The sequence below is a fragment of the Pongo pygmaeus genome, chromosome 1 (assembly GCF_028885625.2).
Source record: "Pongo pygmaeus isolate AG05252 chromosome 1, NHGRI_mPonPyg2-v2.0_pri, whole genome shotgun sequence".
NCBI classification, from domain to species: Eukaryota; Metazoa; Chordata; class Mammalia; order Primates; family Hominidae; genus Pongo; species Pongo pygmaeus.
Genome location: NC_072373.2, coordinates 99462631 through 99478037, shown reverse-complemented (window position 1 = coordinate 99478037; position 15407 = coordinate 99462631). Strand labels below are relative to the sequence as shown.

The window sequence follows — 15407 nt, the reverse complement described above, 5'->3', positions numbered from 1 at the left end:
GAGAGCTGAAAGGACTAGCAAAGCTTACAGAACATAGGTGGCAGAGCCGGGTATTGAACCCTCATGCTCCAGTTCTGACACAGGTGCATGTTTTCCACTTTAACAGGAGAGAAAAGTGAGGAGCAGTGATTACCGCCACAGAAATATCCTTTCATGGCGTGTCCTCCGGCATGGTCTACTTAGTGTGGTGGGGCCACTGCAGGTCCCTCCTCCAGGGATGTAGGAATCCCAGTGAAGGCCTTCCTGAGTTGGGAGAGAGGCAGAGGAGTGAGTGGAGGCAGGGCTTTCACTTCTGTGCCCCGCGCCTACCCAGGCTCTCCAGGCAGGCAGGAAAGAGGCTGTGTTTAGACCTGAGGGAGCCAGCTGTGAGGCTGGAGCAGCTGCTGCATGGCGGGGCAGGGGCTCCGCAGGGCTGTTCATCTGCTGCTCTGTGCAGAGACAGCCTCAAGTCCAGCTGCTGGGGTTGCATCACCTGCAGCTAAAACAGCCACAGGGCCCAGGCTGCCAACAGGCAACAGAAGCAATCTAAGAAACCAGGCGAGGGAGCCTCCCCCATCTCCCTGTTGCCTTTTGGGAGCATAGAGCTTCCCTCTGAAGGTAACACCCTTTGCATTTTTCTCTCTTGACTCTGTTCATCAGCTTCCACTCCCAAATACTTGTGCCCTTCCTTCTCCACAGATATAAACAATCCCTGGGCACTCTCCACCTAGGCCAGCTGGCTCTAGTAAGGCAGCAGTCAAGGGAGTTTCTGGGCTGGGACCCCCTCTGGGGTGCAGGCTGGGGTGCCCTGCTGGTATGTGCCCCAACAGGTTTTTCCCTATCAGCCTTGAAATCAGCCTGCAGGCTGTCTGACCTGCCCCCCAGGGAGCTGGAGCCAGAGTCAGAGCCAGGTCAGAAGCTGGACTTTGAGACTAGGCCTCTGTGGTCCCACCTGGACCCACAGGGAAGGCAGTGCATAAAAGCCTCCTGTGTTTGAGGCTGAGCCGCTGAGAGGCTGAGTGGAGTTCAATCACATGGATTGAGGCCCAGTTCCTGGGAGAAGAGATGCTGGGCAGGAAGGTGTCTGCATGTGGGACTCTGTACAGCCCGGTCCTCTCCCACGTCTGGGAGGGGCCAGAGTCAGACAACTGCTGGGTTGGTCCCTAAGAGAGGTCATCTGACTGGCTGTTCAGCCTAGGCTGCACACACCCCCGCTTTCCTCTACCAGGCCACGCTGGAGCCGGTGCTCACACAGGCAAGCTACCAGGCCACAACAACGACACCCACCTCACCTCTGGCACCTCTGAGTAAGTACTGGGCCCACGGCCCCATGCCAGGAGGCCTTGTTGATTGCTTGGGGGAGGGAGAAATGAGTTTTCCTTTTCCAACATGAGAGTGCCTCCTTTCTGTCCAGGCATCCATGTACTTGCAAGAACTCTTGCTCATATCAGCTAAGAGATTGCACCTGCTGACCTAGAGATTCTGGCCTGTGGCTCCTAGGGTGAAAGGCAGCCGAGCAGGTAGGCAGCTGTATAGGCAGGAATTGAGGGTTGCTTGTCAGCTGGGGCTGCAGGTGGGGGAAGATGCTATTTCGAGTTGTCTCCCACTCTGCGTGGTTAATCCTGCCACCTCACCTCAGCTCCCCTGCACTGCCCCAGGAGATCCCAGCCAGGCCCGGGAAGGAGGGCCATAGACCTCAGAAGGGAGGCATCTACCGTGGACCAAGGCCTGAGGAGCCTCAGGGCTGACCCTGGCACCAGGGAGGGTTGGCGCCTGGTCCAGGAGCATCCTGCATCAATCCCCACTTCCTAAAGGAGCGGAAAGAGGTGGGGAAGGTGGGGAAGGTGGGGGCTCCCCTCTTACCTCACCATTTCAGCTCCATTTCTGGCTCCAAGCCTAAGCAAGTTGATCTTTTTTTCTGCAGCAAGGAAAGGAACAGGCGATTGGAACCCAGGCTCCAGGGTCTTGGGGGGGTCATAAGGAGTCCCTGAAGGGCCAGGAAATTCAGCTCTGTGGGCTCCTGTTTCCTTCCCCAGGGCAGCCAGTAGCACCATGTCTGTGACTGGCGGGAAGATGGCACCGTCCCTCACCCAGGAGATCCTCAGCCACCTGGGCCTGGCCAGCAAGGTAGGGGCTGTTGGGATTTTAGAGATCACTTTTAGTATCTCAGCTCGGGCTGTGAGAGGACAGGAGGCAGGAAAGTGGAGGACAGTTCCTGAGGTTATGCTGAGGAGGGGTAGGCAGCCTGGCCATGGCCCTTGCCGACCACCCTGTGCTCCCGCAGACTGCAGCGTGGGGGACCCTGGGCACCCTCAGGACCTTCCTGAACTTCAGCGTGGACAAGGATGTGCAGAGGCTACTGAGGGCCATTACTGGCCAAGGTGAGCCCCTTTCCCCAGGCACTTGAGACTGCCTTTTAGAGCCAATCTGTAGACCAAGGAGGAGCCAGGAAGAAGGAACTAGTGATGCTGGAGAAATGTTTGTGGAACGCCTTCATTCTTGTATGTCAGGCACCACAGTAGGTGTGTCAAACCCGTTCTCACAACACCCCTGTGAGGCAAGGCTTATTATTTCCATTTTCCAGAGGAGGAAACTGGGGCTCAGGGAGATTAACAGGCTTGCCCAAGGTCACTCAGCTCATGACAGAGGTGGTATTCTCATCTAGGTCAGCGGATCCCCCAAGTCATATTTTTTTTTAACCACCACACCAGGCCACCTTTGCCTTGGTCTGGGTCAGATTTGCATGCTGTTTTGACATTTTATTTGCAACTTCTTTTGAGATAAAATGGAAGTGGGGGTGATATAGCCCCTGCTCCTTTCCTTCCTAGCCCTCTCCTGGAGCGCCTTCCCTCCTCCAAGGAGTAGGAGCATCCCACTATGTAAAGACCCTGCTCACAGCACAGCCCTCATCTCGGTTCAGGCGTGGACCGCAGTGCCATTGTGGACGTGCTGACCAACCGGAGCAGAGAGCAAAGGCAGCTCATCTCACGAAACTTCCAGGAGCGCACCCAACAGGTGAGGCCATGCTGACCTCCCACAGCAGTGGACTGGGGTAAGAAACCCCCTGGAGGACTCAAGAGACAGCAACAGCCACTGAGGCCAGCTCCTGCTTCCTGGCTAAACAGGGCCTGAGATGAAAACCAGCCAAATCTTCCCAAACCTCCCCCCACTTCTGGGGCCCTTCCCCTCACCCCCATCCCTCTGCTGTGGGGACCATTTATACCATTTATTGTAGGACCTGATGAAGTCTCTACAGGCAGCACTTTCTGGCAACCTGGAGAGGATCGTGATGGCTCTGCTGCAGCCCGCAGCCCAGTTTGACGCCCAGGAATTGAGGACAGCTCTGAAGGTAGCAGGAGGGGAGACTTGCTGGGGTGTCTGGGGAAGGGAGAAGGCTGTCAGCCTTGCTTTTGCAAGACGAGAGTCCCCCTCTTGTCGTCCCATATTGTTCCTTAGAAGGAGAAGCAGCCAGCATCTGCCCCTCTGTCTGCCATCCTAATGACACGGCCAGTCTGAGAGTAGACTCCCAATTTCTTGTAGGCCTCAGATTCTGCTGTGGATGTGGCCATTGAAATTCTTGCCACTCGAACCCCACCCCAGCTGCAGGAGTGCCTGGCAGTCTACAAACACAGTAAGAATATAGAGGGAGGGGTCCCAGGTGCTGGAGAAGGGGCTGTAGGACTGTCCGCTCCTCTCCTGTACTCCCCATAGGTGAGCTATCTGGCAACCTGGCTGCCTAAGTTCTATTCCCTTGGGGTCTTTCCTCTTGCCCCCACCAGTGCCTCAGTCTCTCAGGGGAGAGAGCCAGATGTGATCATTAAGAAAAGAGAAGCAGGCCAGGCACGGTGACTCATGCCTGTCATCCCAACACTTTGGGAGGCTGAGGTGGGCATGTCGCTTGAGCCCAGGAGTTCAAGACCAGTCACAGGCAACACAGGAAAACCCCATCTGTGCTAAAAATTCAAAAAACCAGCTGGTCATGGTGGTGTGTGCCTGTGGTCTCAGCTCCTCAGGAGTTTGAGGTGGGAGGATCACCCCAGCTTGGGAAGTTGAGGCTGCAGTGAGCTGAGATCGTGCCACTGCCACTGCACACCAGCCTGGGTGACAGGAGTGAGAGCATGTCTCTCTCTCTCTCTCTCTCTCTCTCTCTCACACACACACACACACACACACACACAAATAGAGAGAAGCAATGATTAACCATCTTAATCTGGAGCTCCAAGGCAGATTCCAAAGTGACAGTCCCAAAGGTACTCATGTCACCTTCCCAGCCCCTTGCCATCCCTGCCATCACACCACATTCCAAGCTGAACCCAGCTGTGCTGCAGCCTGAGGGAAAGGTGGGAATCTGCCCTCTGAGTCATGGGTGTCGCCTTTCATGCCCCTGATGGCTGGCCTTGCTTGGCTACAAGTGTCTCACCCACTAATTTGTGGCTTTTTCCCATCCTTATCTTACCACCCCTTCCCCTCACCCCCACCTCTTTTTCTTGCTTTCCCCAATTTTCCTTTGATGTCTAATCTTGGCCTATGTTCTTCTTTTGAGACAAGGTCTTGCCCTGTAGCCTAGGCTGTGCAGCGATGTGATCATGGCTCACTGCAGCCTTGACCCTCCTGGACTCAATCAATCCTCCCACCTCAGCCTCCTAAGTAGCTGGGACTACAGGTGTGCCACCACCATGCCCAGCTAAATTTTGTATTTTTTGTAGAGATGGGGTTTCGCTGTGTTGTCCAGGCTGGTCTGGAACTTCTGGGCTCAAGCCATCTCCTGCCTCAGCCTCTGAAAGTGCTGGGATTACAGGCATGAGCAACTGCCCTGGCCGTGGCCTATGTTCTTAATCCCTCTCCTACCTTCCTTCCTTCTTGCATCTGTTTCTCTTGTCTCTTTCCTTTTCTCCCTTTCCTGCTCTTTTCCTTCCTCATATCCCACCTCTCATATCATTTTTCCTTACCTCCAATGAGGGTGCTAGGTCCTAGCCATCTTGTGTTATAATACGGGTTTCCCTAGCTCTTCTTCATTGCCTGGCCCCAACTCTAATAATGGTTGTCTCCTGCCCAGCAGGTTGGTGCTTGGTGATGAAGCCACTGAACACCTCACAACTTAGAGATGTTTTTAGAGTGGCCGTGATGGTACTTGTGCCTTACATCCTGGGAACTAGCAGCCATCAAGCTACTCCAAGCAGGGGCTAGCAGGGCTGGCAGGGCATAGCGGGTCAGGCATTTGGCAGGTCCTGGGGATATCTACACTAGGAAAACTCAGGAGCATTCAGAGAGCTCCTCACCCCACCCCAGATTTCCAGGTGGAGGCTGTGGATGACATCACGTCTGAGACCAGTGGCATCTTGCAGGACCTGCTCTTGGCCCTGGCCAAGGTGAGGAGGACTGACCTGCGAGGAAGGGAGTCACATTCACTAGGCAAGGAGACATGCTGGAGCAGGGAGCATTGCTGTCCTGTAATGGACAAGAGAGGGCTTTAGGGGAGACCAGGCTTCACTTGTTGGTCTGGAGATAAAAAGGTACCCTTCAAAGAGCCCTCTAAGAACAGTTTCTCCTCCTAGGGGGGCCGTGACAGCTACTCTGGAATCATTGACTATAATCTGACAGAACAAGATGTCCAGGTGAGCAGGGGGTTTAGGAGTGTGCACAGCCACCATGCCCGTAAGATGCCTTCCTCCACCATATCTTAGAGCCGGTGACCTACGTGCCCATTTGTCCCGCAAACCCGTCCCTGCCTTGGAGAGGGAGTTCTCAGTTATGTGGTAGGGGCAGGGGTGTCAGGTAGCATCATAGCTGAAGCCTTTTCACTCATCTAGCCTCTGACTCCTGAGCTCATCAACTCCTCTCATATTCTCCTCTCATGAGTGTTTGGGGGCAGAAAGCCTCCTCAGACCTTTTGGGGATTATTTAATCCTCGGGTACCAGGATTTTTCCAAATCAGTGAATAGAGCTGTGAGGCTATAAGGGCAGAGCCCTCTCTTAGCCCTATTTCTTTCTTAAAAAATAAAAAACATAAAATAAAAAACATAAATAAAAACAACTAGTAGGCCAGGCATGGTGGCTTATACCTGTAATCCCAGCACTTTGGGAGGCTGAAACAGGAGGATCACTTGAGCCCAGGAGTCCAAGACCCGCCTAGGCAACATAGTGAGACTCTGTCTCCACAAAATATTTTTAAAAATTAGCTGCACCTGTAGTTCCAGCTAGCTAGGAGGCTGAGATGGGAGGATCGCTTGAGCCTGGGAAGTTGAGGCTGAGGTAAGCCCTGGTCATACCACTGCACTCCAGCCTGGGTGACAGAGACCCCATCTCTCTCTCTCTCTCTCTCACACACACACACACACACACACACACATGCACACACACAAACCTAGTTTACGGGTTAAAATAAACTTTCTGGCTGGTTGTGGTGGCTCACACCTATAATCCCAACAATTTGGGAGGCCAAGGCAGGTGGATCACTTGAGGTCAGGAGTTCGAAACCAGCCTAGCCAACATGGTGAAACCCCGTCTCTACTAAAAATACAAAAATTAGCCGGGCATGATGGTGAGTGCCTGTAATCCCAGCTACTCAGGAGGCTGAGCCTGGAGAATCGCTTGAACCTGGGAGGCAGAGGTTGCGGTGAGCTGGGATCACCCCATGCACTCCAGCCTGGGTGACAGAATGAGAGTCCTTCTCAAAAAAAAAAAAAAAATCCTTTTCCACCCTCAATCCCATTTCCATCATGATGATGATAGATTCTGGAACGTCATACCCATGGCTCCCTAGGCCCCAACCAATGATCCTGATTCACTCCTCCCTGACTCATTCCTCCCTCCTAGGCACTGCAGCGGGCAGAAGGACCTAGCAGAGAGGAAACATGGGTCCCAGTCTTCACCCAGCGAAATCCTGAACACCTCATCCGAGGTACACACAAGCCTTCTTGTCCCCCTAGCTTGCTCTAATGATGAGTTTGGGCTGAGGAAGATGGGGGGAGGGCCCATCCTTTCCAGAGATAATTAATCCCCCATCCATCTTTTTAACTGCCTCCTACACACACAAGTGTTTGATCAGTACCAGCGGAGCACTGGGCAAGAGCTGGAGGAGGCTGTCCAGAACCGTTTCCATGGAGATACCCAGGTGGCTCTGCTCGGCCTAGGTAGGGGCCTGCTCAGGATTTGTGAAGTAAGTCTCTCTTGGGATGGGAGATTGTGGCCCTAGTTGTGAACCTCCATCCTTCCATCTTTGTTTCCAGCTTCGGTGATCAAGAACACACCACTGTACTTTGCTGACAAACTTCATCAAGCCCTCCAGGTGAGAGGGGCACTCCTTTCCCTCCCCAGAACAGAAACTGGGGAGGAGAGAGGAAGTCTCAGCTTGCTGCTAATGTAACCATCCTATATACACCGTCTAAACCTCAAGCCGCTCTCCCCAGGGCTTACACACCAGGGTTTACACAGGGGTGGAGGAATGAGCTGTGGTGAGAACTAACTTAGTTGGCTCCCAGGGGCCCTGAAACTAACATTTTGGCCTTGTTAATGTCTAGGTGGCCAAATAGAGATATGAATCTGCTCTGTAAGACAGTGCCTTGTGCAGGCTTAGTTGTTGCCAGAGTGATGGTGATAACACTAGCAAGAATAATGACAAGGGCTGGCATTTTGCAGGTGCTGATTGTGTGCCACAGCCTATCCTGAGCAGGACACACATATTTTGATTAATCCTCACAACCATATCCATCCGTATCTTATAGATGAAAAAACTGAAGCCCAGAAAAGTTAAGTACCTTGCTTGAGGTCACGTAGCTAGTAAGTTATACAGTCTCCCTACACAACACTTCACGATGTAAGATATTGACCATCCTGTGTCCACTCCTTGTCAGCTATACCATAAGTGCTCTTAGCACCCAAGGCCCCCTTTCTCCACACTGGTCAGATTTTGTTCCACATTATCCATACTTTTTTTTTTTTTTTTTTTTTGAGATGGAGTTTGGCTCTTGTTGCCCAGGCTGGAGGCTGGAGTGCAGTGGCACAGTCTCGGCTCATGGCAACCTCCGCCTCCTGGATTCAAGTGATTCTCCTGCCTCAGCCTCCTAAATAGCTGGGATTACAGGTGCCCGCCACCACATTATCCTAAGTTTTTGTATTTTTAGCAGATGTGGTTTCACCATGTTGGTCAGGCTGGTCTCAAACTCCTGACCTCAGGTCATCAACCCATCTCGGCCTCCCGAAGTGCTAGGATTACAGGCGTGAGCCACTGCGCCCAGCCCATATTATCCATACTTAAACTGCTGACTGTGGCTTGAGTGGTTCCACCAATAGAATCCAATCATTCTGTTGATTGAATTAGGTCTCCTATTAGAACTGTCCCCCAAAATCTATAAATAAAAAGTTCAGGAAGGGCACAGTGGCTCACGCCTATAATCCCAGCACTTTGGGAGGCCAAGGTGGATGGATCACTTGAGGTCAGGAGTTCGAGACCAGCCTGGCCAACGTGGTGAAACCCTGTCTCTACTAAAAATACAAAAATTAGCCAGGCGTGGTGGCAGGCACCTGTAATCCCAGCTACTTGGGAGTCTGAGGCAGGAGAACTGCTTGAACCTGGGAGGCGGAGGTTGTAGTGAACTGAGATCTTGCCACTGCACTCCAGCCTGGGTGACACAGTCAGACTAAAAAAGTAGTTATCATTTTGGCAGATGGAATAGCTTTCTGTAGACTGGTTGAGAAGCCATCATGCCATGTTGATGATTGCTCAAAAGTTAGTAAATATAAGCAATTGTTCTGTCATCTAGAGATTTCTATCTTGACAGTAGATTATTATACTTGCCCAATAAAGCCTGTATTATTATAATGAGTCAACACTAAGATTCATTTGAAGAGTTGTACTTATCTGTCCAAATTCCTGTCATAAATACAAACTATCCCAGCAGTAGATGATTTTGTAGTGTATTTGGATTACAAGACCCACACTCTTGAGTGTAGATGAAAGATTTACCTTAGAAGTAGTAGTCAGGGGCCAAGCATGGTGGCTCACGCCTGTAATCCTAGCACTTTGGGAGGCTAAGGTGGGAGGATCGCTTGAGGTCAGCAGTTCAAGACCAACTTAGGCGACACAGCAAGACCTCGTCTCTACAAAAATAAGAAGAAAATTAGCCAGGCATGGTGGCACCTTCCTCTAGTCCCAACTACTCAGGAGGATGTGGTAGGAGGATGTGATGGGAGGATTGCTTGAGCCCATGAATTGGAAGTTACAGTGAGCTGTGATTATTCCACTGCACTTCAGCCTGGGTAACAGAGCAAGACTCTGTCTCAAAAAAAAAAAAAAAAAAAAAAAGAAGTGGTAGTCAGAAAATAACATAGGCCCATTTTTCTGAATTTTTTTTTTTTTTTTTTTTTTTTGAGATAGAGTCTGGCTCTGTTGCCTAGGCTGGAGTGCAGTGGCGTGATCTTAGCTCACTGCAACCTTCACCTTCTGGATTCAAGTGATTCTCTGGCCTCTGTGTCCTAAGTAGCTGGGATTGCAGGCATGGGCCCCCACATCTGGCTAATTCTGAATTGTTTTTAAAAAGGAAAAACTCAGGCTGGGCGTTATGGCGCATGCCTGTAATCCCAGGACTTTGGTAGGCCGAGGCGGGTGGATTATTTGAGGCCAGGAGTTCAAGACCAGCCTGGCCAACATGGTGAAACCCCATCTCTACTAAAAATACAAAAATTAGCCAGGGGGTAGTGGTGAGCGCCTGTAATCTCAGCTACTTGGGAGGCTGAAGCAGGAGAATCTCTTGAGCCTGGGAGGCAGAGGTTGCGGTAAGCCGAGATGACGCCAATGCACTCCAGTCTGGGCAACAAAGTGAGACCTGCCTCAAAAAAAATAAATAAACGGCCAGGCACGGTGGCTTACGCCTGTAATCCCAGCACTTTGGGAGGCCGAGGCGGGTGGATCACGAGGTCAGGAGATCGAGACCATCCTGGCTAACAAGGTGAAACCCTGTCTCTACTGAAAATAGAGAAATTAGCAGGGCATGGTGGCGGGCGCCTGTAGTCCCAGCTACTCTGGATGCTAAGGCAGGAGAATGGCTTGAACCCAGGAAGTGGAGCTTGGAGTGAGCCAAGATCGCGCCACTGCACTCCAGCCTGGGCAACAGAGTGACGCTCCATCTCTAAAAAAAAACATAATAATAATAAATAAATAAACAAACAAATAAAAAAGGAAAAAATCATGATACATCGGTATTATTCTTTTTATTTATTTTTATTTTTATTTTTTTAGATCGAGTCTCGCTGTGTCACCCAGGCTGGAGTGCAGTGGCGCGATCTCGGCTCACTGCAACCTCCGCCTCCCGAGTTCAAGAGATTCTTCTGCCTCAGCCTCCCGAGTAGCTGGGATTACAGGCGCTCACCACCATGCCTGGCTAATTTTTGTGTTTTTAGTAGAGACGGAGTTTCACCATGTTGGTCAGGCTGGTCCTTAACTCCTAACCTCGTGATCCACGCGCCTCAGCCTCCCAAAGTGCTGGGATTACAGGCCTGAGCCAAGGCGCCCGGCCTTTTTTTTTTTTTTTTCCTTTGAGATGGAGCCTCACTGTGTCGCTAGGCTGGAGTGCAGTGGCACGATCTCGGCTCACTGCAACCTCCACCTCCCGGGTTCAAGCAATTCTCCTGCCTCACCCTCCCAAGTAGCTGGAACTATAGTTGCCCGCCACCACATCCGGCTAATTTTTTTGTTTTTAGTAGAAACAGGGTTTCACCATGTTGGCCAGGCTGGTGGCAAACTTTTTTTTTTCTTTTTTAAGATGGAGGCTTGCTCTGTCACCCAGGCTGGAGTGCAATGGCGCGATCTTGGCTCACTGCAACCTCTGCCTCCTGGGTTCCAGCAATTCTCCTGCCTCAGCCTCCTGAGTAGCTGAGATTACAGGCGCCCGCCACCATGCCCGGCTAATTTTTGTATTTTTAGTAGAGACAGGGTTTCACCATGTTGACCAGGCTGGTCTGGAACTCCTGGCCTCAGGTGATCCACCAGCCTCAGTCTTCCAAAGTGCTGAGATTACAGGCGTGAGCCACCGTGTCCAGCCTGTATTATTCTTTTATGAGAGATATGTAGATATATGAAAACATAGATTGTGAAGAATATTTATTCAGAAAAACAACCTTCAGAAAATCAGCAATGGCTGATTCAAGACAAATTTCGACCAATCTGTAGTAAAAATTAATGTTCCTGGTGAAGATCCTAGGGCTATATGCAATGCCAGGTATATGATTAAGTATTATAATTAGGCCAGGCATGGTGGCTCATGCCTGTAATCCCAGCACTTTGGGAGGCCAAGGCAGGTGAATCACCCGAGGTCAGGAGTTCGAGACCAGCCTGACCAACATGGTGAAACCCCGTCTCTACTAAATATACAAAAATTAGCTAGGTGTGGTGGTGTGCACCTGTATTTCCAGCTACTTGGGAGGCTGAGACAGGAGAATTGCTTGAACCTGGGAGGCAGAGGTTACAGTGACCTGAAATCACACCACTGTACCCCAGCCTGGGTAACAGAGTGAGACTCCATCTAAAAAAAAATATATATATATATATAATATATGTATGTGTATTTAAGGCTAGGTGCGGTGGCTCACACCTGTAATCCCAGCACTTTCAGAGGCTGAAGCGAGCAGATCACTTGAGGTCAGGAGTTTGAGACCAGCCTGGCCAACATGGTAAAACCTCATCTGTACTAAAAATAAAAAAATTAGCTGGGCGTTTGGCACGCGCTGTAGTCCCAGCTGCTTGGGAGGCTGAGGCAGGAGACTTGCTTGAACCCGGGAGGGGGTGGTTGCAGTGAGCTGAATTCATGCCACTGCATTCCACTCTGGGCAACAGAGCGAGAAAAAAGAATACTTGTACAACAATGAGAGTATTCAGTTAATGAGTGACTCTTGCTCAATTCTGTAACTTTAGAGTAACAAGCATTGGAAGAAGAGAAGAATGGATACTGGGGAGCAATTGGCAATCTTTATGACAATACAAAACTAATGATGCATAAAAGTTAAAATGAAGTGGACATTAGGTCCACTGACAATTAGGTAATGAGTCTAAATGAATTGGAGCATCCTGTTTTACTTCATTTTCTTTTGTTTTGTCAAAGGAGTTTATGATCTGTTGGGATGCCCTAAGTATGTGTTGTAGGCAGTTCTGGGAAGAGTCTTGTGAGTAAAGTGACTCAGGAAACTCTGAAAATGAGGATATTAGGAATGGATGACAACACTGGTGCACAGAAAAAAAAAAACACAGGAATTTTACAATTAAAAGTTTTTATTTAGAAATCTCTCATAACAACACATTACTTAGTATAATCAATTATAATTCAGGATTTTGATGACTTGTACCTATGTTATTTCTTTTCTTTTCTTTCTTTCTTTCTTTTTTTTTTTTTGAGATGGAGTCTCGCTCTGTCCCAGGCTGGAGTGCAGTGGTGTGATCGTGATCTCAGCTTACTGCAACCTCCGCCTCCCAGGTTCAAGCAATTCTCCTACCTCACCCTCCTGAGTAGCTGGGATTATAGGCGCCCACCACCACACCTGGCTAATTTTTGTAGTTTTAATAGAGACGGGGTTTCAGCATGTTGGCCAGGCTGGTCTTGAACTCCTGACCATAAATGATCTGCTTGCCTTGGCCTCTCAAAATTCTGGGATTACAGGCATGAGCCACCACACCTGGCCTGTTATTTCTTTTTTCTTTCTTTCTTTTTTTTTGAGACGGAGTTTTGCTCTTCTTGCCCAGGCTGGAGTGCAGTGGCGCAATCTTGGCTCACTGCAACCTCCGCCTCCTGGGTTCAAGCAATTCTCCTGCCTCAGCCTCCCAAGTAGCTGGGATTACAGGCACCCACCACCATGCCCGGCTTATTTTTGTATTTTTAGTAGAGACAGGGTTTCACCATTTTGGTCAGGCTGGTCTCGAACTCCTAACCTCAGATGATCCATGCGCCTCGTCCTCCCAAAGTGCTGGGATTACAGGCATGAGCCACTGTGCCTGGCCTGTTATTTCTAAACTGAACCTTTCATTACGTTCTTTAGCCAAAAAACAGGCCTGTTGCATGTACAGGAGGAAGATAGCAATGTTGCAGCCTAAGGGTCCAACCAGAGAAATTAATATGCAGAGATGGGGCTGTGAGATGGCCCTATTGGGTTGGAATCAGAACCAGAAGTCACACAACCTTGATCCCTATCAGAGCCCCATCAGTTCAGTTTAGGGATAGGGCAGGTATATCCTCCTTGGATATTCACTAACTTGAAAGTTAAAAGCAGTTTTCCTGGTTTTCATGCTGGCAGTCTTTATATGCACCAAATCTTTTCTAGCCTTCCTGGTGTACCTATCTTTGGAGCTGCTCACCACCAGATTCTGGAGGTACACAGCTCTAGGCTAACGGTAGGGGCAGGAAAGACATGTGGAAGGAAATAAATACTCAAGCTGCCCCCACAGAGACTGATCTTTCCTGCTGTGTCATCTTACATGAGGATGGACAAAGATAACTTTCTTCCTGAGATAATGTACAATGTACACTCTTATCCCTTGACTCCCACCTTGCCTCCCCTTCCTACAATAACCCTCCATGCCATTCAACCCCTACTCTCAGTGAGACTCTCACTAACTACCCCCCATCTCTTTCTTCCCCTACTAGGAAACTGAGCCCAATTACCAAGTCCTGATTCGCATCCTTATCTCTCGATGTGAGACCGACCTTCTGAGTATCAGAGCTGAGTTCAAGAAGAAATTTGGGAAGTCCCTCTACTCTTCTCTCCAGGTGAAACTTGGCTACTTCTTAGCCTGGAGCCTCAGGCCTTCACTCGTCACCTCCACCCTCACTCCCTGCACACAGCTGAGCATATTCTTGCCCCATAGAAAACCCAGTAGTTAGCCAGGCGCAGTGGCTCACGCCTGTAATCCCAGCACTTTGCGAGGCTGAGGCGGGCAGATCACGAGGTCAGGAGTTCGAGACCAGCCTAACCAACATGGTGAAACCCCGTCTCTACTAAAAATACAAAAATTAGCCAGGCATGGTGGCGCGCACCTGTAATCCCAGCTACTCAGGAGGCTGAGGCAGGAGAGTCGCTTGAACCCAGAAGGCAGAGGTTGCAGTGAGCCAAGATCGAGCCACTGCACTCCAGCCTGGGCGACAGGGCGAGACTCTGTCTTAAAAAAAAAAAAAAAAGAAAAGAAAACCCAGGAGTCTTTGGTTAATGTAGTGCAGGACTCTGAGCTCCCGGGAGGACTCTTCCCTTCCAGATGAACTGTGATGGACCAGCCCAAAGGAGAGGAGAGAGTATTTGGGCCATAGTGGTGGTGGATCTTTCTAACACTGAATTCCCTTGTCTGCAGGATGCTGTGAAAGGGGATTGCCAGTCAGCCCTCCTGGCCTTGTGCAGGGCTGAAGACATGTGAGACTTCCCTGCCCCACCCCACATGACATCCGAGGATCTGAGATTTCCGTGTTTGGCTGAACCTGGGAGACCAGCTGGGCCTCCAAGTAGGATAACCCCTCACTGAGCACCACATTCTCTAGCTTCTTGTTGAGGCTGAAACTATTTCTTTAAAATCCCTTAATTTTCCCATCTCAAAATTATATCTGTACCTGGGTCATCCAGCTCCTTCTTGGGTGTGGGGAAATGAGTTTTCTTTGATAGTTTCTGCCTCACTCATCCCTCCTGTACCCTGGCCAGAACATCTCACTGATACTTGAATTCGTTTGGCAAACTTCACTGTTGTTTGTGTTCCCTGATTGAAGGTTGGGTGGAGCAGGACATGGACCAGGAAGAGGCATTGGAGTTGGAGGTGCCTTTGATGTGCACTTGGCTATTCAGCAGGAATCCTGTTTTGCCTTAGTGCTACAGTAATCAACACCCAGGTCTCCCTCTCCAGGTCTCCCCTCACCCTCATTCTCCAGGAAACTTCGGCAAAATAATTGAGAAACAGGCATTAGAACAAGGTGAGAAATAGTCAGAGGGAGCAAAGGACCATCTGTATGAACTGGGAAGCAAGCGGAGGGCCAAGCTACCCTCCCCAGCCTGGGAATTCTTGGGTTAGTGGAGAGCACAACCCTCAAATTCATGTGTCCAAGCAGAGATTTGAAAACCCACCTCCCAGGAGAGCACTATTTCCCATAGAAAGCAAAAACAAAAACAGAAACAAAAACAAAAAGTCAGGCTTTGGTTCCCCCTGCAGGCTATATTAGAAATGACAGGTAGCTGGGCACAGTGGCTCACGCCTGTAATTCCAGCACTTCGGGAGGCCAAGGCAGGCGGATTACCTGAGGTCAGGAATTCAAGACTAGCCTGACCAAAGTGGCGAAACCCTGTCTCTACTAAAAATACAAAAATTAGCCAGGCGCAGTGGCGCATGCCTGTAGTCCCAGCTACTCAGGGGGCTGAGGCAGGAGAATCGCTTGAATCCGGGAGGCGGAGGTTGCAGTGAGCTCAGATTG

At 50.2% G+C, this 15407-nt stretch overlaps 1 protein-coding gene across 2 annotated transcripts; it reads left to right on the top strand.

The window, feature by feature from the left end:
- The first annotated feature begins 1198 nt into the window (after positions 1–1198).
- On the top strand, positions 1199–14677 carry ANXA9 (annexin A9). Of its 2 annotated transcripts, XM_063663579.1 has the most exons (14): positions 1199–1286; positions 1394–1499; positions 2016–2106; positions 2264–2360; positions 2900–2994; positions 3215–3328; positions 3520–3610; positions 5269–5348; positions 5535–5594; positions 6796–6880; positions 7017–7112; positions 7209–7267; positions 13608–13730; positions 14306–14677. In XM_063663579.1, the coding sequence occupies exons 3-14, from the start codon at positions 2032–2034 to the stop codon at positions 14366–14368; spliced, it is 1038 nt and encodes a 345-aa protein (XP_063519649.1). In that variant the 5' UTR covers positions 1199–1286; positions 1394–1499; positions 2016–2031; the 3' UTR covers positions 14369–14677. The 2 variants fall into 2 exon arrangements, with proteins under 2 accessions (XP_063519649.1, XP_054317315.1); XM_054461340.2 differs by lacking the exon at positions 1394–1499 and having other exon boundaries at positions 1216–1286; positions 14306–14558.
- Positions 14678–15407: the final 730 nt, after the last annotated feature.